This window comes from Synchiropus splendidus, chromosome 13, assembly GCF_027744825.2.
Source record: "Synchiropus splendidus isolate RoL2022-P1 chromosome 13, RoL_Sspl_1.0, whole genome shotgun sequence".
Lineage (NCBI taxonomy): Eukaryota > Metazoa > Chordata > Actinopteri > Syngnathiformes > Callionymidae > Synchiropus > Synchiropus splendidus.
In genome coordinates, this window is record NC_071346.1 from 3,102,100 (window position 1) to 3,125,216 (window position 23,117).

The 23,117-nt window shown below is 44.3% G+C and overlaps 5 protein-coding genes across 8 annotated transcripts; 4 read left to right on the plus strand and 1 right to left on the minus strand.

The window, feature by feature from the left end:
* Positions 1-10,917: 10,917 nt before the first annotated feature.
* On the minus strand, positions 10,918-18,863 carry tceanc2 (transcription elongation factor A (SII) N-terminal and central domain containing 2). 4 transcript variants are annotated; one of them, XM_053883992.1, is made up of 6 exons: positions 18,288-18,863; positions 18,064-18,205; positions 16,815-17,008; positions 15,543-15,727; positions 13,765-15,432; positions 10,918-13,580 (listed from the first exon to the last, which is right to left on the minus strand). In XM_053883992.1, exons 1-5 carry the CDS (start codon positions 18,384-18,386, stop codon positions 15,219-15,221), a joined length of 834 nt encoding a protein of 277 aa, XP_053739967.1. In that variant the 5' UTR covers positions 18,387-18,863; the 3' UTR covers positions 10,918-13,580; positions 13,765-15,218. The 4 variants fall into 4 exon arrangements, with proteins under 4 accessions (XP_053739967.1, XP_053739966.1, XP_053739965.1 ...); XM_053883991.1 differs by having other exon boundaries at positions 13,765-13,888; positions 15,150-15,727; positions 18,288-18,851; XM_053883990.1 differs by having other exon boundaries at positions 13,765-13,888; positions 13,989-15,727; positions 18,288-18,851.
* Positions 12,135-13,641, plus strand: LOC128769719 (CUB domain-containing protein 2-like). Its single transcript, XM_053883666.1, has 2 exons — positions 12,135-12,201; positions 13,244-13,641. The coding sequence occupies exons 1-2, from the start codon at positions 12,135-12,137 to the stop codon at positions 13,618-13,620; spliced, it is 444 nt and encodes a 147-aa protein (XP_053739641.1). The 3' UTR covers positions 13,621-13,641.
* Positions 13,672-14,110, plus strand: cdcp2 (CUB domain containing protein 2). Its single transcript, XM_053883667.1, has one exon. The coding sequence runs from the start codon at positions 13,745-13,747 to the stop codon at positions 14,108-14,110; it is 366 nt and encodes a 121-aa protein (XP_053739642.1). The 5' UTR covers positions 13,672-13,744.
* On the plus strand, positions 14,229-14,977 carry LOC128769918 (CUB domain-containing protein 2-like). Its single transcript, XM_053883993.1, has one exon. The coding sequence runs from the start codon at positions 14,335-14,337 to the stop codon at positions 14,842-14,844; it is 510 nt and encodes a 169-aa protein (XP_053739968.1). The 5' UTR covers positions 14,229-14,334; the 3' UTR covers positions 14,845-14,977.
* A 520-nt stretch (positions 18,864-19,383) lies between the features above and the next one.
* On the plus strand, positions 19,384-23,060 carry tmem59 (transmembrane protein 59). Its single transcript, XM_053883185.1, has 8 exons — positions 19,384-19,608; positions 19,734-19,839; positions 20,807-20,901; positions 21,613-21,765; positions 21,828-21,897; positions 22,002-22,110; positions 22,177-22,294; positions 22,558-23,060. Exons 1-8 carry the CDS (start codon positions 19,453-19,455, stop codon positions 22,708-22,710), a joined length of 960 nt encoding a protein of 319 aa, XP_053739160.1. The 5' UTR covers positions 19,384-19,452; the 3' UTR covers positions 22,711-23,060.
* The last annotated feature ends 57 nt before the right edge of the window (positions 23,061-23,117 follow it).

The window sequence follows — 23,117 nt, forward strand, 5'->3', positions numbered from 1 at the left end:
ATGTGATAGATGAGAGAGCGCCGCCCCAAAATAGCACCAGCGCAGGCACCATCCGTCTGCATGGCTAATGTCCTCAAGAGGCATCTGACCAAACATCCACCCACCAGCCTGACATTCACAGAGACACGGAACAAAGGCGCGGGACTCCATCACGTGGGCTCTGGAGCAGTGGAAACATCTCCGTGGGCGTCTGGGAGAGGAGCTGTTTAATTAGACTCCTATTAATCACAGTAATTGGTCATCGGGCATCCCAGGAGTCGAACTGGCCAATGGCTGTTAACCTTCTCCCTGTGTCACGGACGTCCCCCCACACACGCTCATTACCATACAGATGGACTTCCTTTGCAAATGTCTTGATTTTTGTTCCTTCTCTTGACTTATTTTTCTTTCCGCCATGAATGTAATAATCCTATTTGAACTGTTATCTCTGGAAAACAGACGCGCGTTTGTCTTGTGGGAATAAAACAATGATGCTGGCACGTCAAGTATTTGAAGAGCCACGCGGTTCTTTATTTGATTTTAGGTTATTGTGGGTAAATATACTGTAAACAAACTCAAATCTGGGCTTGTGGATGTGAAAGGTTGTCGTCTTCGCCTGGTGCGTTTGATAGAAACAGATCCCGACGCCGTGGACAGAAAAGACAGACGGAGGTTGGGATTAGGTAAACCATGGGATAGCGCTACTAAGGCTGAGCCCCATTTCTGCCCCTAACACTGGCACTTAGTGAAGTGATTGACGACCCTAAGAATCGGGACAACACTTCATGACGTCACGCGTAAAGCCAACGTCCCATTGGCTGCAGTGCTGTGTGTTGTTTCCTGCATATCCAGTGTTGGAGACAACGTTTTGGAAGCTCCAACGTTTCTGCAACCTCTTGCATCGGGGCTGATCATCTCACTTGGTTTGGTGAACCAACGGAGAAGAAATGGGCGATAGATCTGTTAGAGGTATGAGGATGCTAACGTTAGCCTGGATGCTAGCCCACTGTTTGTTAAGGAGAAATCAAAACCTACTGTTGTACATCCATGTTGCATTGTTCATGTTGTGGGACGCTGTTGACCATTTGGGTTGCTAACGTGTGACACCAGAGAAAGTCAACAAACGGAAGAGCAGACCTGGCTACTAGCATGTCCCTGTTGTCCCGTCCAACATTGTTTTGAAATAAAGTACTTTGGTGTCCTGGAAATCTCTCCACACTTCATATTCCCACTTGGTTTCAAGCTCCCTGGGTTTGAAGGGATCATTTCAAGTGGCGAACGGCCAGTTCCCTCGGAGTATTGGGACACTACACTTACATGTGAACGCACAAAAACCGAGTGTCAAGGAGAAAAACAAGTGTTGGGGTGAGAAATGGGACACAGCCTGACCCTATACATCTTTCAATTGCCATTTAAGCCCCTCAACTGGCCGTGCGGTTCAGTCACGGTGACCTCCAGATGGCACCAACAGTAAGAAGTTATATAGAGCAAATGCTCTTTTGAGGGAGAGTTTCCCAACGTTCCCCGGTGCTTCGCTCACTCTCCCTTGGAACGCTTTTCACTCCGTTGAAACGGCTATGCAGAAGGCTGCCTTTGGCGTCAGTATGGGACGCAAAAGTCCACTTTCCAACGTCAGTATGATACGCCATGGGAGTGAGGATGGGTTCTCCTCACCTCCACTGTTCTCCATCTACAAGGGAAGGTGAGCATGGGTGCACACAACCAGGGACTCAGTGTTTGAAGAACACTTCCAAGACCCAACAGAAGCTCCTCACCCGAGACACTATCCATAAATGCCACCCCACCAACAACCCACATTACTCACATGTTCCGTCTCCATTACTGTGTGTTTTTCCATGTACAATTACACCCAACATCACTTCTGTCGACAGCAGTATTTGGCTACTTAGATCCTGATGAGAGTATTCAGCAACCAGCTACAGGACTGGTGCACTTGCACTACAGTGGCGAATCACGCAGACATGTTTGAGGCATATTTGCTCGGCTGACAACAGATTTTATGACAAAAACCATAAGACATTTGAGTTCAATGGCGACACCTGGACAAGTCGCTCATCGGATTCTAATAAGAAATGAATGCTTCTCACAGAAGAGCTTGTTTTCCACCTTCGTTCAACAGAACCACAAACGTTGACCCCGCCAGTCGTCACTTCGGAGTCGTGCTTGTTCTGCGACAGCACTTACAGTTACTGGAAATAATGCAATGCCCTGGCATAAACCACAGAGGGAAAAAAAAAGCTGAGAACCTGAAGCTCAGTCTAATTGGAGCCAGCTTTTGTTTTCTCAAACGCAAACAACAGGGGAAAAGCTCAGACAGGAAAAGATGCCTTTCAGTGTGGACAAAGCCGACATAAATAAAGCAACTTAGGTCTGTATGTGGACGGGTTCCGGATAAAGGGAGAACCCTTAGCCCTCTATTGTGCCGCTCAGTGGCACAAACACGAGACACATCACCCCCTTGGACTCCGTTGCCTTGGGAACAATCTTTGTCTCTTCTCTTTTTAGACGCATTCTTCACAGAATACTTGGAACCTACTGTTTCACAACTGAAAGAGACATTTCACCGACAAGTCTTGTTTAAAATCTAATATTTACGCTCGAGTTTTTCAACACGTTTGGCCGACAAATTACTGCGGAAGTTTTTGATATGTCACAGCGACATTCCGAGCGAGGTGAACAGCGTTCGGTTTGAAGGCTGAAATATCATGCTTTGTATTAAAATAACTAATTGGATGAAGGTGGGGAAAGGTTTTGGTCAGTTTCAAAGAAAACCTCATTATTTTGTGAGAAGCAGCCACAGATCGCTGATGCAAATGTCACCGCCATCTCTGAGAAACATTAGTGGATCTTATCTTCTGCGTCTGTCTTCTACAAGACTGTTAATAGATTCATTTCTGGCAGTACTTTTTGCATCTGCAGGTTTTCATTAGCTAAATGATGCAGACAGATTTCAATTGATTTGCTTTAGATTACTGCGAGTTCATGGGTGGACACGGTGCACTACAGCCAGCAAGGACCACCAACCGCAGACCGGATGACCCACCACCACATCACCGGAATTACCAGCTCTATATGTGGGGAAAAAAAAGCAGGCTTTTAGCTAGAAAAGCTAAAGTGCAAAACGTGAAAAAATGGACGCCCTCCAGCACTCAAAACCGGACGCCCTGTTTCCTCAGCAGGTCGCCCCAAATGTATTATCAGCGCCTGTATAATGCCCAACTCATAGTGTCATCTCACTGGTTTACATTCAATTGTGTTTCCGCCTGGTAATTTCGCGTAATATGATACAAATTCACAGATTCTTGAACTTTTTGCAACCGTATTTTGGCCATCGCGGTCGCCGTTTGTTTAACAGGGTAATCTCGCGGTAAGTGGCGACACTCGCGTCATGGAAGCGCTGCTATTGATGTCAGACGCTGAAGAGGAGGAAACCACAGATAAGTTCCAAACTTTATCGCATCGTCTTAATCTTTCACGAAACTAACTCATTGCTTTCTAAGGAGGAATATTTGGCACACCCCTCTCCACCACCCCCCGCTTCCCGCCGGCAAGCAGACGAACACAAACCTTTCAGAATGAGAGCAAAATAACTTGACAAGGATCAAAATTCCAGTCGTTCTACTGACTGAATCGAGCGACAAGCCTTTATATACAAGGCTGTACACAGCATGGCTTGTAGTGAGGGAAAGAAACATTATATTATTTTAATGAATCACGGTCAGCCAAGTAAAACAATTGCCCAGGGGACCCCTGCGTCTCAAAGTGACACCGTGGCAACAGTGACTGAGTTCACGTCTGTTAACGTTTATTTGACTCAGATGCTTGTTTATCAAGTTATTGTGGTACAAATAGATGTTTACAGCTGCGTTTCTTACAAAGCAAGTTGTTAGTTGTCAGCCGTTGACATGATGTGTCTGGAGGAGGTGGAGTTAGGGGCGGGGTTCTGGGTTAGGGGCGGGGTTTTGGACAGCCCGTTTGAAAATCTTCGCTAAAAGTCTGACCTCTGACCATCACCAGATGCACTGCTTCGAAAAGCTCCAGTTTGGGTCAGTTCAATAGATGTGGGTTCACTCCGGTTTCTTCCCACCGTCCAAAAATGTACCAAGCGCGATTGACTGACAGTAGGTTTCCCCTCTAGCTGACCAGAGACCGGCTCCAGCCCCTGGTGACCACCATAAGGGAACAATGAACAATGAATGAAAGTTAAAGCAGTGTTTCTTTTTTCCACGCCATCTCCGCCAGTCCGCTCCGTCTTTTATTCAACATGCCGCTTCACAGGTCATTCAAGGATTGAGAAAGTGTTTTTCACGCTCAAAATATCAACGTCAGACAAACATATTTTCACTACCTGTTGTTTATCACCTCCCCACATAGCTGTCATGTTTACGTTGAATCTACCTCTCATGAAAATGTGCTTCCTTTCATTCCACTTGACTCGGAAACAACGCTGCTCTTTCCACCCAGCAATGCACCGACTGTAATTTCTGTTTTGTTCCTGCCATTCATCCATCGCTAATTGTTCCTTGTTTGACTTAAAATGAGCTGGTGAGCCAAACGGCGGTGCCAGTCATCTGCCAGCACTGATAGCCAAGGACATCCTCAGCTTTCTAACAAGAGGCTCAACAGACAATGTGAATATTTTCAAGCCGTTGCTGACACGTTCACGTCACCGAGTGGCTGTGTCACTTCAGTCGCCTCCTTCATTCATTCATTCATTTTAATTTGCCGCGTGAATATTCAAGAGGAGGGGAGCAAAGTGCGATTGTGATATTGCCAAGGCATTATGAGTCAGATGTTTGGTACACAGAGCGGGAAGGGCACTGAAGCGGCTGCGACAGGGGCTCAGCTTCCTCCCCGTTATCTGCAGTGATGTCGGACGCAGACACTCCCCTTCTGTCCCGGGCAGAACAGACCACCTGACACTTCTGTTGGACGTGAATCTTTTTCCCCCAGTGATACTGCGGTGCCCCGCCGTAAATGATCATTATGCCGAGACACTCCACTCGTCACTAATGAAAGAAGAGCTCCGACTGCGCCTTTCAAAGGCGAGTACACACTTTAGAGACGCTGAGGTAATTAATATTGCATTTGTGGATGTAAACAAACCTCACCCTTGCACTCTGGAAAACACTTGGAAAAAGAAAGAGTCCAATTTACATTTAACCAGCGCAGACGGAACCTGTCCATGAGCTGGGAATAGTGTCATACCAAAAATAAACATCGGCGCAAGTACACTTTAGCATGAGGAAGAAAAAGACACTGAGGCCACAGACAAGGATTCGTCACTTGGCCCCAGCAAAAATCACCCAAAGTACATGAAAGATTCAGCGTCTTTTTCATTCCCGGAGGCTAAATTTAGCAGAGCATAACTTCAGCTCCTTTTCCCTCTTCAACAACAATGCGGCTAATATACGATAAACAAGTGATTTAGCTTTGTCTCAGACCGAAACTCGAGGAAATGAATTTATTTCGTGCATATTCCTAGACACATCCTGCCACTGCTCCAGTGCCCTCTCACTTTCATCAGCGTTTCTTTAAATGCTGTTGATTTCCCTTTTGAGTAAAACTATTCAACAATGTTAGGGGCCTCAGTATATGCTCCGCTGGGCCAGATTTGGCCCCCGGGCCTGGTGTTAGACACATGAGTTAAATAGGAAGGGTTGTAACTTTCCATTGTGACCACATCAGAGTGTTTCCTAACAGAACTCACCTTCAATTCGCGGCCAGCGCTGCTTCTCTTTGACTGGATGAGATTCGAACCGATGCCTCGGCAGGTCCAGGAATAACTCCTCCCCCAGTAGCTACAACAGAATACAGGCCGCTTTGGAAACCATGGGATATATTGCAATACACAAGGGAAATGAAGTGTATTTGAAGGGGACTCTGGATGTGATGGAGAACTTACTGTGGCCAGTTCAGGAACACTACAGCATCGTCTTTAAACAACACTTTCATAAGAACCACATAGACAGTGCTAAGCTAATGTGGTCCAGGGGAAAATGTGTACAGAAATACATTGATAATACAGATATTAAAACAGTTTATTTTCTCTTTATCTCCCCACATTACAGTAATATTCCATTAAAATGTTTAAATGTATTACGTGTTGACATACGACAAGCAGGTTAATGTTACTTACGACGCGTTCGATGACACACTTGAAGTTTAACATGGGCCAAGTGAAACGGTGAATAGTTTCCTTCTCGGATAAATGGCTTGGAAAACATATGTCAGAGAAGTTTCCTCCACTTCCGACTTGTGAGCCTGATTTCAATTAGAGGTCATCAGCTGCGCGCGCACCTGCGACACCTGCGTCTGATTCGTTCCCAGGAAGTCAGGTGGGTCACGTGACCACGTTGCGCAATTGCAAGCTCTGTTTGAAACAACAGCAAATTGTTACGTAAATGCATATTCTTATATATATATATATATATATATATATATATATATATATATATATATATATATAGTGCTGTCATTTTATTTTTTTATATTTTTATATACATTATTTAACGCGTTCAAAAATGTAACACAATTATTATGAGTTTCAACGGATATTCATTTTGCTTCATTTAGAGGCGTGTTATATTTCTATTATTCATTTTTGCATTGCTATATTGAGCTTAAGTGCCTATTTGAGACAGGCTTATTGATTTCAGAATTTTATTTATTTCACTGTATTGCTGTATTTGACATTTTTGAAGACAGCTTTATCTTATTTATTTCACTGTATTGCTGTTGTTTTACTTTTTTGAAGACAGCTTTATCTTATTTATTTCACTGTATTGCTGTTGTTTTACTTTTTTGAAGACAGCTTTATCTTATTTATTTCACTGTATTGCTGTTGTTTTACTTTTTTGAAGACAGCTTTATTTTATATATTTCACTGTATTGCTGTTGTTTTACTTTTTTGAAGACAGCTTTATGTTATTTATTTCACTGTATTGTAGTTGTTTTACTTTTTTGAAGACAGCTTTATGTTATTTATTTCACTGTATTGTAGTTGTTTTACTTTTTTGAAGACAGCTTTATCTTATTTATTTCACTGTATTGCTGTTGTTTTACTTTTTTGAAGACAGCTTTATTTTATATATTTCACTGTATTGCTGTTTGTTTTACATTTTAGCTGACCTTTAGCAGATATGACATAAAAATGTGATTAATTCGACTGACGGCACTGGACGTCAGTATATATATATATATATATATATATATATATATATATATATATATATATATATATATATAAAGATTATAAATAAATACAATTATTTATAAAGATTCGCTGTGTTCTGCGAATCTTTATAAATAACTTTATTTTCCATTTGAAGGTATTAATCAATTCCAACTTCAACTTTCATTCCAGTATATAAATGACACTGTACTGTGTGACAAATATACTGAAACTATGAGGTCCCATTACCGTTTCATCCTCGTCGTGACTGGAGTGGTTCAGCGCAGCCTCTGGTGAGCAGAGAGGTGTTGGCGGCCCATAATCGCCACAGGCTGCTTAAATGGCAACGCCATCATTAGTAGATAGCACTGACATGAATGTCAGGAGCACGTCACCCTCCATGTAAACCTTCTATTGATTATCACCTGGCTGTTTTACACGTGCAGGAACACACACACACGTGCACACCAGTGTGGCTCCGTGGTGCGGCGTCTATTAAAGATGATCATTTGCTACATTCTGGAATGTTTTAGATGCAGACGTGCTGGTTAACTGTCTGTAAAAGGTCGAATGAACGCCGAAGTTTACTGCGATATTAGAGTCGTGATACAGAGTTTTCTTTTCTGCCTTGTAAATGTAGTTCACATTACATTTAACGAAGAATAGCGGCTTAATCTTTGAAGTGAAACGTTCTTCAGCACAAGTTAACTTTGTCTTGGGTAAAAACACGTGGGAAAACTGCTGAAAAGCTTTTCAGTTTTTTTTTTCTTTTCAAAAGGATAATATTCAAGTTAGAAAAATGTAGCCTTAAAGAGGAAATTCTGAAAAAAGAAAAAAAAAATAGTTGAAGTAAAAAAGTTTGACAAATGAATCCAATATGAACAGGAACTAAATGAAAAAAAAAAAAAAAGTTCATACGTCTATTTTCAACCTCTTCTTCATGGATGGGTCGCTGGGGCAGCAGCAGGAGCAAAGAGGTCCAGACCTTCCTCCCTCCAGACACCAGCCCTTGCTCTTCAGTCATGAGCTCCCCAGTCTCATCAGTTTCTGACTAACTTAGCGACTAGTCAAGGGGTCGACCAATGACATGTACAGGTTGACGAACACTGCAACATGTCTGATTGTAAATAGTACTTAAAATAAATACTGTCACAAACACGTGTGGAGTTAAAGGCTATATATATATATATATATATATATACAGTGGAACCTCGGTTCTCAACCACAATCCGTTCCAGACGGCCGTTCGAGAAGCGATTTGTTCGAAATCTGAATCGATTTTTCCCACTACAGTGAATGGAAAAAGAAACAATGCGTTCCAAGCCTTAAAATAGTCTTTTGTAGGAGTGAATGTCGAGTGTCTGCTGCAGGTGGCTGTTCCTCTATGTGTGTGGCCGCTGCATGTGGGAGGGGTTGCCGAGTGAGTGAGGTCTCTCCAGAAGTGAAGAGGTGCCCGGTGCGTGTCCAGCTCTGAATGTGCGCTTCTGTGCAGTTTGGCTGTGACCAAGTCATAAACCAAGTCACGCTCTGTCCCAGACTGGCCTCATCCCTGTCCCAGCTCCAGCCCACAACAGGACATCAAACCCTGGAGTGAGCGCTCCAGCACCTCCCCTGTGACACTCTACCACGGTCCAGTGTGGAGACAGGAAAGGTTTTACACCTCAGTATGAAGAAAAAACAGTCAGTGAATGGAGCTAACGGGACACGTCTGCATACAGAGCCTCGTGGGTCAGCTGGTCGGTCCGCGCATGTCATGTTTTTTTCGGCTTTTTTTCGGGGGCTATCGAGTTCTGGATTTTCATTTGAAATCCGAAGCAAAAAAATCTTGAATTTTTTTGTTCCAATTCCGATTTGTTCGAATTCCGGGACATTCGAAAATCGAGGCACCACTGTGTAAATATATATATATGTAGTATGTGATTAATATAACTTGATAATCTATATGTAATCGTGACTCCTGTTTGCCTTCACAGATGATGGGTCAAACTCAAGGCCTGGGGGCCAAATATGGTGTCAGCAAGTCATGTCACATGGCTGTAAAGAGAAGGGTTGGTGAGACGTTATGTAAAAGTGTCCATCTTTTCAGAGCCCACTCGATGGCACTCTTACTCTTCTATTGCTTAGGCTTTGAACTATTATGTCAGCCAGACCTCACATCATTTCTAACCCGACTGCACCACCTCCGACAACAAGGGGAATGCGTGCTGAAGCTTCACCAACCCATCAGCTCACCCTGCAATGACCCACGAAGATTACAGGGCCTTTTTTTTCGCGAGGCAGTTTTCTATCAAGGCGAGATCAAAAACTTCCAAAATGAATGGAGACAGAGTTGTTTGGAAGTTGGATGAAAGACAGGTTTGTGTGTCGAGGAGGATTTCTCGTGGCAAGAGGTTGTGAACCAGCAAGATGCTTCCGGCTAAAATTAGCCTCCAAGAATTCAAGCATAGACTGTTATTACAGTGTGTATAACAGCTCCTGTCTGATGCACACGTGCCAGGGACAAGACGGAGGAAAACAGGGCGCCTCATGGGTGTGCACTCCATCTGCCTATTCCAGGTGAAATACTGAAGCCATTACGGCCCTCCTCATCTTGCTCATGTGTTATGGAAGCATACGTCTTCCTTTCCAAATCAATAGTTCCAGCTTTGAAGCGCGGGAGGGACGCGGCGTATGAAAACATGAAGAAGTGCTCTGGCGCTAACACATCACGCTCACAAGGCTACGACTGCTTTGCATTCATTCAAATATGGCGAGTTAAATAGGAGGCTGCCACGCTGTGAAATGCCTAAGTGCATCTTGGCTGACTAAATAAAACATGTGGCTGAAGAAGAAATGTGTCACCACATCCTGAGATAAAGATGCTGCCGGAGAGACATTAACTTTAACAGTCATGCATATATGGAATTTATCGACCGCCATGAGCTCGCCGCGCACTCATCAAAGTACCGTGTGATCTTCACCTGTAGCGGGATTCACCAGAATCTGGCGCCATGCGCGTCATTCTGTGCTTTTTAATCTGCTTAGAAAGCAGCGTAAACTTCCGGATTTTATTTTGATCATGGAGGCTATAACTGTCAAGTGCCTCCACCCACTACAAGACACTCGTGACAGCCAGTTAATCCATTCTCATTCTCATTAAATGGATTACTCGCATGTTTTTCTCTTCCTCTTCCCGCAGCATCATTCAATGAAACGGCAGTGGAGACTGAAGCAATGGCTGGACGCTGTCACCCGGCGTCTTTCTCCGCACTCATAATTATACAGTACTTTGAACCTTGTTTGTGTTTCTGAGTGTCGACTCCCTAATGTGTGATTTAATTGCTCTAAACAAACGGTATCTTTGGCAAACACATTTCAGCACATGCTCTTGAACAATGACAGGCTGTATTAGGAGGAAGGGAATTAAAATTCAAAGGCCCGGCAGTTCACTTCACTTCCAGGAATCACTGCTTGAAAAACACTTGACTGATTTTCATCACCTTCTTATTTATTTCGGCTTTGTGCGATTGTGTCGAAGGGAAGGAAAAATAAACGGATGGGTTTGGACGGTGCAACAGCGACATCTAGCAGGTGCTTTTAGGCACTGTCGCACTCACCAGCTGAAAATTGCCAACTTGTAAACTTTAAAAATTAATAAATAATTGTTTTGGAACACGATGTTCATTTTAATGACAAATATTTTAGATTTAATTTCATTGAAAATATTACTGTGCTTTCGTTTTGTAGCACGGCATCCGGTTGAAATGAGAAGATTAGACAGCCTTTATTCTTCCTAATATTTATATCACCTTTTATTATAGGTGCGCAAAGGTTGGATTTATTTTATTGGATTTCATTTTATGTAGCATGTTAATTAGCAGCAGAACTTGCCAAAGTAGCTTTGTTTTGACTTGGTTTTGTTGTTTGTTTTTATCTGTTTTATTCTTTAATAATTATATTTACATTTCAAATACCATATGTTAATCTTAATAACTGATACATAAATCATTATTATTATTATTATTATTATTGCATTTTGTTTGCTTTTACTTCAATTCTGAAAAGAATATTCAGACAAATATTTTATTTCTCATTTTGCCAATAAAACTTAAATTCCAAAATATCTAGTGAGCTTTTCTGGGACTGTGCTAGTCCCATGAGTCCATCCTGGCAGGGCAGTACAGGGCCTCGATTAGATCTGTGGGATTCACACCTAAACACCCACAAAGTAATGCAGTTGTGGGACTCACGACCAACAAAGATTTTCAGTCTGTTGAGGGAGTCCAGCGTGAAATGATTTTGAGTTTGAACGTTCAAAGGTGTCTTCAGCAAAAAATGAAAACATCGTAAAGCTTCATGCACATCCGCTCATGTATCGAGTGCTGAGTGAGTCCTACAACTCCAAATCCAAAGACCATTTCTTGTCATTCAATCATTGACGTTTAAACACAAATTTCCCTCCAATAAGAACCGGTGTAAATGTGTTTTGAAAGTAAACACAAGCAGGGAGTAAGACAAACGCACCGGAGCTTCATTTTTTTTTTTTTAAATGAAGCAATTAACTTTGAGCGCAACACAACAACAATGTGGTCTGGCTGGCCCTGACTCGGTGACCCCAATAGTTCCGCTGCTCCTCTTCACCGGTCTCTAATGAAGCCATTTATATCGCTGACAAATGCAAACTCTTTCTTGCTCTCTGTTATCAGCCCAAGTTGCAGCTGCTGCCGAGTGTGAGAGCATCATTAAAAATGTATCGCCTTCTCTCCAAACAGTGTCCTGACAAGCCACTGCTGCTCATTGGATATCAGTCATTAAAATGTAGGGAGCGGGGCGAAGCAGGTGCGGCTCAGGTTACTCATTCAGGCAGCAGGGATGAATTTTTCAAAGTCTTATTACCGCAGCCGCCGCCGGCGCGGCCGCCTCAAGGCTGAGCGCCGTGACACCGCCTTTGTCTCCTTCCACTGTCCCGAGCCAGATCAGCATGAGTCCCGCCGTGGGCCTATTGATTTACCTAATGCTGCTTGTTCACAAGGCTGAACCGAAAAAAGGTGAGTTGCCATTTGTCGTCCCTTAAAAGGTAGAAACTAAGAGCCGACAGCTTAATCTGGGTTATCAGACAACTTGGGGCCTCGGGCTGTGTCGCGCCGCCGCGCCGCCGTTTATCAGAGTTGCTATCTCTGTTGGAGGAAATGTTGAACCAAAGAGGTGAATGTATCGCGGAAATACGGCATGAGAGAAGCCAACGGATGAGAATGAGTACAACTAGAAGAATAGCAACTGCAGCAAGAAATGTGGCGGCAACAGCGCCCCCTGTGACCAGCCAATCACTTCAGGATATTGTTATTTATCAGGCCCACTTTATATTATATAGATATAGAGATATATTATATAGATATTGTTATTTATCACGCTATGAACTTTTATAGTGATATAAAATTATAAGTCAAAATGCAAATACCAGTGTTACTTTACAGTTACGGTATTTTATAAATCATTCAATTTGATAAATAATAAGATACTATTATTACAGTAGATTTCTGAATGTTTTTATCATTATTATTTATATTTAGCACATCTTAATTCGTATTTTCCCATTTTAATGAATTTTTATTTGAGCATTTACATGCATTAAATAGACTGAATGACCTCTAAAACGGGGAATGAAAAGTTTACGGCAGGTGGTCGTAATGTTATGGTTGATCAGTGTGTGTCTTCATGTGATGCCTTATGAATTCATAAGCCAGCAATTTAAATTGGGTTGGAATTATAAAAAAAAAAAAAATGTTTTCAAACATGGAGTAGGAAATTAATACCAGCAAAAAAACATTACATTTTTAAGAAATAATTTTGCTCAAACAAAAGCGAAAAATAAGGTGTATAATATTTATATATATTTGTGTTAGTACTGTCAGATAGATTAAACATAATTTAGCAAAATAATATTAATCTTCTACTGTTCTGCTCTACAATGACCTTTGAAATGATTATTATTCATATTGTTTTTATTAGTATTAATAATATGAATACTAATTAAAAAAAACAACCTAGTGCAGTTATTTCAGAACGTGTTCCTTGTTTTGTAACAACCAGGAGTGAAATGCGGAGGAATCCTGTCTGCTTCCTCCGGGAATATCTCCAGCCCAAACTTCCCGGGACATTACCCCTACAACATCGACTGCTCCTGGCTGATCGTGGTGGCAGAAGGATCTTCTGTGCTGCTCACCTTCCATCACTTCGAGCTGGAGCACCACTCCACCTGCGGCTACGACTACGTGAAGATCTACAACGGCGTGCCTGAAGACGAGGGGAACCTCCTGGGCACCTACTGCGGCGACCTCTCTCCCCCTCAGTTCACCTCGTCCTGGAACGTCATGTCCATCATCTTCCACTCGGACCGGCACGTGGCTCACAGGGGATTCAGCGTTGGCTACAGGAAAGGTTGCAGTTTCAGTCTGCAGTCGAGCTGATCCAATACAAATCCAGATCAAATCAAAACAAAACAAAAAACAAATATAAGACTCAATAATATCCTCCGTTTTCCCCAGATATATTGGTACATATATAGACACCCTCTTCTCTGTGCTGCCAGATATGTGTGGTGGCGTCCTCACCGGTCTGTCCGGGGTCATCTCCAGTCCCGGGTACCCTGAGGAGTACAGCAACACAGCCGACTGCACCTGGAGCATCCAGGTGTCCAACAGCAGCCGGGTCACTCTGGTCTTCCTGGACTTCCAGCTGGAGAACAACGAGGGCTGTAATTTTGACTTTGTCGCCTTGTTCGACGGACCGACCGTCTCCCACCGGCACCTGGGCCGGTTCTGTGGAGCAGACCGACCTCCCAACACCGTCACCACGTCCAACCAGCTGCTGGTGGTCTTCAAGTCCGACTTCAACATCGGAGGGAGGGGCTTCAAGGCCTACTACTACTCAGGTAAACATCGATATATGATCAAATGAAGACGAGATAAAAGCCATGACAGGCAGGTGGTCATAATGACTCCACACAGACGGCCTCCTTCCACACACAGGTATATAGGTCAACGTGAGAGATATGATTCCTAATCGGACTGACAGCTCAAACACCAGCCTCTGAGACGCTCAGGGAGCAGCCAAACATTACATCACGTTCAAAACACGCCCGCACATGAAAGATTGAAGCAGATGAAAGACTCCGGTGTGAGATGGGGATAGGCATTCAGCACTTCTGCAGCAGACCAAACATCATCTCTGACAAACCTCACACCAATCCAACGCCCGGGCAAGTCCATCTGGGCTTGGATTTTCAGAGTGAGAATAGATTCACATCTCCTTCCACAGGTGAATGCCAGCAGGTTCTGTCTGCGGTCAGCGGAAACTTCAGCAGCCCTCACTTCCCCAACATCTACCCCAACAACATCAACTGCCACTGGAGCATCTCTCTGGCCGCAGGCTATCGGATCAAGCTCTTCTTCCCGTTCATGGACCTGGAGGACCGCAACAGTTTGTCCGACCGCTGCGACTATGACTCCGTGGCGGTTTATGACGGAGCCGCTCAGACGGACCCTCTACTGGGCCGCTGGTGCGGCAGAGAAAAGCCTCGCTCCCTGGTCTCCAGGGGCAACAAGCTGCTGGTGGTGCTGAGCACCGACAGGAACGAAGCGCATCAAGGCTTCACCGCCTCCTACCTGGGAGGTAAGGGAGACCAGATGTGAGGCTATTCTAGGCCCTGCCACTGACTTCTCTTCCTCTCCCAGTCGTGCCTGTGAATGTCAGTTGCACCAGATCAGAATTCACCATCCTGATCCCGCTGCAGTCGCTGCCACAGCTGGACCGCGAGAGCATCTACCTGGGGAACCCCACCTGCACCGCCTCCCTCACCGCGACCTCCTACAAGATCCTGGCTCAGTTTGTCAACTGCGGGACGGCGAGTCAGGTACAGCTCGTCTTTGATCATGACCATACAAGCACGATCAGACTGATATTTCTGAACACCTGGACAGAAACATCGGAACATTACCATGCTGGTGAACAAGCTCTACATCGACTTCTCCGGCGGGAAGCAGCAGAACATCCAGGAGTACAAGGTTCAGTGCGACGCGCAGAGAAAGATCGCCACCGTGTCCATCATCTCGGCCGAGGAGCGCCGCCTGGAGGAGCAGGCGCAGCAGGTGGACAAGGCCAGCGCCGGGAGTTCGGGGAGTCCTGAAGCGGAGCCCCACGACCTGAGCGATATCGTCTTCATCAGCATCTGCGTCCTCGCCGTGATCCTCATGGTGATCGCCATTATCTGGCTGGTGCTGCTGTAGCGCAGCACCAAAGACTTTTTATTCAATTTATTTGTTAAAAAAGAAGCACATGGATGTAAAAAAATAACATGTCATTAAAAAGCAGATGTAAATGTTCTCATGATTTCTTATACTTGGCGACAAGCTGGTTGACTGGTATCGTGTTGTCCTTCGCTTGAACTCGGACTTCGGCGTTGTGTTTGAAGGCAAACACAAGAGCTCTGACAGTGCGCCGGTACGAGCTGCTCACCAGCCGGGAGCTCTGGTGGAACACCTCTCTCTCCATGTTGTCGATGAGTCCCGACTCCTCCTGGACAAACAACAACAATAAAAGAGTTGTGAAGCCTCTTTTTTTTTGTTTTTGTTTTGAGGGTTTTCACGGTGCGTCATCCAACCCGGAAGCAGCCATGTTGGAGATACTCTTTGTAAACACCCCCATAGGCTGTATGTTTTTCCATCGCACTCCAAAAACACAAAATAAAACAGAAAGGTTCCTCGAAACGAGTTGGGAGTGACAGGACATACAGAGAGGGACTTAATGAACACAAAAATGCACGACACTTGGAGGAGTCGAGCTTTATTGGTGGTGCAGACCCGTACGAGTTTGCTCCGTACGGGTCTGCACCCGGACAGTTTGACATTGATGATGTATCCTGATACAGTCAATTCCCTGTTTTTTCGCCTATTCCATCCACCGCCAAGGACCTAAAATGTCCTCGGAGTTTGGAGGCGTATCACTAGATGGTGTGCGGATGGGTCAGGGAACTGTTATACCAAGTCATCGACCACATTTGAATGTGACGTATTTAAATATTTTGACGTTTCATTTTTAGTTTGTGTGCTATTTTAGTTTGTGTTCAAGTATTTTTTGTGTGTGAGAGAGATAGCTTTTTAAGGGACTCTGCTGGCATCAATAAATATGATCTGATAAAAGTTCTGTGTATTCTCTTCCACAGCAATGTAATGCAAATTAATATTCATTTAGGCTACTTTTTTGCACAATATTCGGATGTTATCCACAGTTTTGCCACGAAGGTCCTGATTCAGCTTCGCTAACCACAAGCGCCTCCTTTCTTCCGACAACTTCTGGCATTGTTCTCCTTGATTTCTAATAACTTTTGGAAGTCGATAAAATTCCAAATGTTTTTCACGATAGCAACAATTCGTACAATCTAAAACACGGCCGTAATTCACCATTTTTTCAAGGAAACGCTGCAGAATGGCGTTCAGTACCGCTCTGTGCTGAGCAGTCAGTGTCTCCAACATGGTGGCTTCCCTGTTTGATGACACGCTGTGAAAACCCTCTATAGGCTGTAGATATTCAAATGAAGCCTGACCTGCTGCTGCATTTCATCTAAGGAAAAGGAAGAATGTAACAAAGACGGGCTGCTTCTCACCTTGACCTCCAGGGCTTCCGCCATTAGTCTGCGCGCGTTGCTGCGAAGTCCTTCAGACTGCTTGTCGCAGCGCACCTCAATAGACGGCTTATTGGAATTCTCCTCTATGAACGTCCTCCAGTCTGTGTACACCTTTGCTGCCAGGGAACTCACCTCTGGGTCCTCATGTTTCCTCATTTTGTTGACTGTGTGACCTGAAACATAAAGAATATTCGCTCACAAGCGGAGGAACATGCTGTGGATGACAGGCCTCAGCGGAGACTGAATAGAAGTACTCAACTCCTCCAGTCATCCAGTACAGGTAGACTGCAGTAGCATTAAATCTTCTTCTTCTTTCTCTTTCTTCTTCTCCCTTCAGAGGAGGCCACAGCGGATCACCCTCCTCCATCTCACCCTGTCCTCTGCTTCCTCTTCTCTCAAACCTACAAACCTCATGTCCTCCTTCACCACCTCCATCAATCTCCTTCCTCTCCACCTTCTGCCTGGCAGTTCCAACCTCAACATCTTCATCTACCACTGTACTGGCTCTCTCTCTCTCTCTCTCTCCTCTGTACATGTCCAAACCATCTCCATCCAGCCTCTCTGACTTGGTCTCCTAAACACCTGAGCACATGTGCTGTCCCTCTGATCCTATCATCATCCTGCTCACTCCCAGAGAGAAGCTCAGCATCTTCATCTCTGCTACCTCCAGCTCTGCCTCCTGTCTTTTCCTCACTGTTTCCAAACCATCCAACATTGCAGGCCTCACCACCCTTTTGGACACTTTCCCTTTCATCCTTGCTAACACCCTTTTGTCACACATCACACCTGACACTTTTCTCCAGTGGGTCCATCCTGCCTGCACCCGCTTCTTCACCTCTTCCTCACACTCTCCATGGCCCTGGACAGTTGAGCCTCAGTACTTCAAACCCTCCACCTTCTTTATCTCTACATCACCTGTCCACTTGGCTCCCTCTCATTCACACACATGGATTCCATCTCAAAGCGACTAACCTTCATTCCTCTCCTTTCTAAGGCAAACCTCCACCTCTCTAGCTGATCTTCCACTGGCTCCCTGCTCTCACCACAGATCACAATGTCATCCGCAAACATCATCTCATACAGGTAGACTGCAGTCGCGTTTAATCATGATGTAAATTTCGTCCACAAGTTTTGCTAGTTGAGGTTGACTGAGACTGACTGATGGGAATAGAAATGATGTGCAGGTGTAAAACACAAAGGAACTGTGTGGTGCTTTTCTCCATCCTACCTATTCTCGTGGACTTGAGCACCTCTTTAGATGGAATCTTCTTGCTCAGCTCCGTGAGCGCCTCCAGCAGGTTCTCTTTGCACTGGCCAGGAAGCTCCAACGTGGATTTGTAGCGCATGATGTCCTCAACCACAACAACTCGCTTTTTCAAAGAAAGAAAATGTCATTCGTGACTTTAAAAAAATGAACGTCAAGCGAATGTAGCGAAGTAGAATTTGACTCACCCGCAATGACTCAATTGTAGCCTGTCTGTAAACCTTTTCATTGGAGCTGGACTTTTTAAGGGTTTCCCCTTTTTGAAGCCGCACGACAAACTTATCCATATTATCACTAGATTATTTAAAAGCAGGTTGTTTGTTGTTATAGTCAAATATATTAGCTTAGCAGCACTGTCCGAGTTTCTCGTTTAAAGCTGGCTGCACAAAATTTTTAAGTGTTCCCCGTATATGAAGTCATAAAACCGACGCTTTAGAAGCTAACTAGCAGCATAAAAAAACAATTCATTAAGAAGAAAGGCTTTAAAAATGTCATTTCCGTGAAGCTAGCTACCGTAGCCCGGGTGTCGTCAAGTGGCGTTCAAGTGCCGGCGGAAATTCTAAAACTCAACCACGGCCCCACTTTCAAGGGAAGTAACGGGATAAAGAAGTCCTGTGAAATTTCAAGGAAGAAAATGTATCACCAGATAAGTATCAACAAACTAAAAATTGAAAGCCAAAACGGAAAATGCCAGGTTTTTCTTCCGATTGTCTGCCTGATAGTGTTCCGAAAAAAAATGCCATTTAAAACCTGATAATAGTTTTAATTTGTAATTTATTCTTAATGACCGATGATCGATATATATATATATATATCGATCATCGGTCATTAAGAATAAATTATATATATATATATATATATATATATATATATATATATATATATATATATATATATATATATATATATATATATATATATATATATATATATCGGTCATTAAGAATAAAGGCTATGCCATTGACTATTAACTTAACTATTAAATAAGACAATGGACTAGGGTATGAATCATTTTGAACATGACATTTTTTGGGACTCCATTAATAAAATATTTTTTTTATTTTGTATTTTCGTCATTGTTTCAATTGTTTGCCACATATAACTGACAACAAATTTGAAAAAAAAATCCTATTTTTTTATATTAATTGATTGAATATTATTTATTTTATTTTTTTTTATATATATGACTCGAGTATTAGGTAAAGCAATGCGTTCATACACATTCCAATTCAACGAGGATCGCTTGAAAGCATCAAACAGTCGGTGCTATCGCGCTACCTCCTAGTCTCGCGAGATCCGTGTCGGTGAAGGCGGAAGAGGAGTCCGCTGTTTGTTTGGGTTTCACTTGACAAAATGGGGACGCGTCCTGGCGCTCTGCTCCTTCTTGGACTCCTGCTCTTCCCCGCGTTGGTTTCAGCCTCCGAAGATGTGTTCAACAGCGTGCTGGGGAGCACGCTGTCCTGCCAGAAGTCGTGCGAGATGACGTACAGTTTGCACACGTATCCCCGGGTGAGTGAGTGTCGGGACGAGGAAGCCCGTTTTGGCAGCGTCAGCTGTCGTGTTGTAACACCACCGAAGGATCACTGTTGAATCCTGGGTCGTGTTTTAGAGTCGTGGTGTGTCTTTGTTTGCAGGAGGAAGAGCTGTACGCCTGTCAGAGAGGCTGCCGCCTGTTCTCTATTTGCCAGTTTGTCCGTGACAGCGAGGATCTCAACCAGACCAAGTCTGAGTGTGAATCAAGTGGGTCATTCGCTTCACTAAAGCACCACAACATTTACCTGCCCCGCTACATTCCTCCTTAGGGATCACTAGTGGCTGCTGAAGTGAGTTTCCCAACATGGCTCGCCTTTGCTTCATAGGTGAAGATCTATAGACAGCAAAGGAGGCGTGTGGAAGGACTTGGAGATTTAGACTTAGACTTTCTTTATTGTCATTGCACAAAAGCATATCACTATGTCATGGCAACGAAATGTCAGTCTGAGGCCTCCGGTTTCCAAAAACAAAACTGTATGTCCAGAAATAAATAAATATGAGATAAATATTTATCAAGAAGATTTACAAATAAACAGTATTGCAGCTATTGTCCAACGTTCAGCAGCCTAACAGCACCAGGAACTAAACTGTTCCTGAATCTGCTGGTTCTGCATTGGATGCTGCGGAACCGTCTGCCGGATGGCAGGAGGAAGAACAGTGCATACTGGGGATGAGTAGAGTCCGAGATGATCCTTTGTGCCCTGGATAAGCAGCCACCATCTGCTATATCCTGGATGGCAGGGAGCGGGGTCCCGGTGATTTTCTCCGCTGTCCTCACCACCCTCTGCAGAGTCTTCCAGTCTCATGCATTGCAGCTCCCAGACCAGACGGAGATGCAGCAGGCTCTCGATTGTCCCTCTGTAGAAGGTGGTCAGGATGAGGGGGGGATGCTTTCTCTGTGAACTATGTGTCTCATTTGACACCTGTATTCCCTCTGGAGAGATTTCTCAATTCTTCATTGACTGAGGAACTGACGGAGTTAGAGCTGAAAGTGAATCTGCGTACCAAAATATGGCCCCCAAATCACATCTGAACTTTGTCACAGTTATAACTGTCAGATTACAGTATGATGTAACCTATCAAAAGTAAAGGTCAATCATTGGTCTTAGATCATTCAAGGCTTGGTGTTAACATGCTGAAATGTGACTTTGAAATGGGCTTCTATCCTCCGCAGCCTGCCGAGAAGCGTACAAAAACGCCAATGAACAATACGCCTGCATCCTGGGCTGCCAGAACCAGCTTCCGTTCGCTGAGCAGCGACAAGAGCAGGTACGGTCACCGCCGTAGGACGTAGTCCTTGGTTATTCTTAGTGCTCTCGGGCAACTTTACCTTTGTAAAATTCCTATTTCGTCACCTGAGCTGAATTATTTTATCACACTGAGTCCTTATGAGAGCCGGGTGAAATAGGGAGAGTCCATATGGGAAGAAGTCGTGACCTCAACAGCTGAGTGAACATTGTCACAGTTTATGATCTGGGTTTGATTCCACCCTTCAGTGTGGAGTTTGGCGTCGACACTGCAGTAATGCTTGTCAATTATTGGTATTATTAATGCGCGAGCGTTGACGTCCTGACATGAGAGCTCAGCGTCACGTGGTATTTATTCAGGCTGACGAATACCAACACCAGCGTCGACAGCCTCCTTGTTTGTTTTAGAAATGTCTATTGACTTTTGGGGTTTGATAACACGGCAGGAAGATGAACGCACAGTGAAGAGGTTTGAAACGCAATTGATCAAATGATAAGGCAGATATTCCAACACATCAAAGGAAGTGAGATTTACACAGATATGCTTGGAAAATATTGAAAATATTTTCTCTGCCCCACCCACCACAACCCCAAGCAGCTCGGCATTTGTTTATAAAGAGTTATGTGTAGCATTTCACCGCCTGTTTCTAAACATGCAGCGACCTGTTTACGTGTTATGCCTTGGAAAAAAAGCGCTATTGTCTTTTTAATAATCATGAAATGGTTCTTCAAGTTGGAGGCCATGGTGCCGAAGATTCACCTGCTCTACCCGCTGGCTCTGGTGCGCGGCATGTGGGAGGACGTGATGAGCACGGCGCAGAGCTTCATCACTTCATCCTGGACCTTCTACCTGCAGGCCGACGATGGCAAAGTCGTCATCTTCCAGGTGGGAAACGTCTCGTTGCTGTTTAGACTCAAATTTGACAGTTTTTTTTCTCGCTCCTACAGACGGAACCAGAGGTCCAGTTTTTCACCGAGCTCAACATAGACAGACAAAACCAGGATTCCCGAAAGAGCTGTAAGTCCATTGTTCAGCCGCTGAATGGAAATATATTCACTGCTTGAATGGCAGTTTGGGCCCATTAAAATGAGGACTGAGATGTGGGAACTGTCCTCCTCAAGTCTTCAGCAGTCCCTTCTTCAAAGACTACGAGCGCACTTTGATCCAGGAGCGAGAGCTGAGCGAGGATCAGAGCTACAGGGAATACAACTTCTTCAGCTGTCTCTCCAGGTGGGCGGATGCTCTTTGAAATCTCTCTTGACTTCAAACTCTTTAACATGTTCTCTTCCCTGGCAGGACTCACTGGCTGCCCGGCTGGATCCTCACCATGACGCTCACCTTGTCTTGTTTCGTCCTGATCTGGATCTGCTGTGCCACCGTGGCCACGGCCGTCGACCAGTACATGCCGACCGAGGTAGCCATTTCCCGAGTTATGGTCAACTTTCACGGTGAAATAACTTTAGACAAATTCACATGGTGAGGTGCGAAACAACCACTAAAGCAAGAAACCGATCTCTTGGCTGGTGACTTGTCAGAAAACGAGAGAAAAAAATCATCGACACCACAAACTGGAGACAATTGCTTTGTAAAAATAGCCAAAACATGATGCATGACTTCATGATTTCAGAGTGATTTCAGCAAGTGAAGATTCAGACAGAGTTACGTTGTCATTTTCAGAAACTGAGTATCAACGGCGACGGCGAGTACATGGCTGAGAAGAAGCTGAAGCCGTACCCGGCCTCCTCCCTGCTCATCGTCGCCTCCGTGCCGGGCCAAGAGGAGGCGGGGCCGCTTCCTCCCAAAGTCAACCTGGGCCAGTCCGACATCTGAAGGCCAACCCCCGCATCTTCCTCAAATTTTTAAACCTTTTGACCCTTTTATATAAGGATGCTCCTTTAGAATCAACGTGGTGGTCTGGTTTGGGGCTCGACCGGGGCATTACCTGCAGATCGATGTGTGATTCTGTGTGTGTGTGTGTGTGTGTGTGGTGGCTCACCATTGAGTGGAGGACGGGGAGGTGAGGAGGCTGTTGAGCGTGGAGGAACTGAGGATGCTGAGGGACTTTCTGCTGTTGTGGTTTCTAGACTCTTGACTTTTGCAATGAATTAGCTTGTCGACTAAAAGACGTTCCACTTCACTGTTCGGTATCTGAAGTAAATAAAGTTGAGAAAACCAGCTGACTTGAGTCTCACGCAAACTCTGACAATGTGCGACAGGTGTAGTTGAATTCTTTCCGT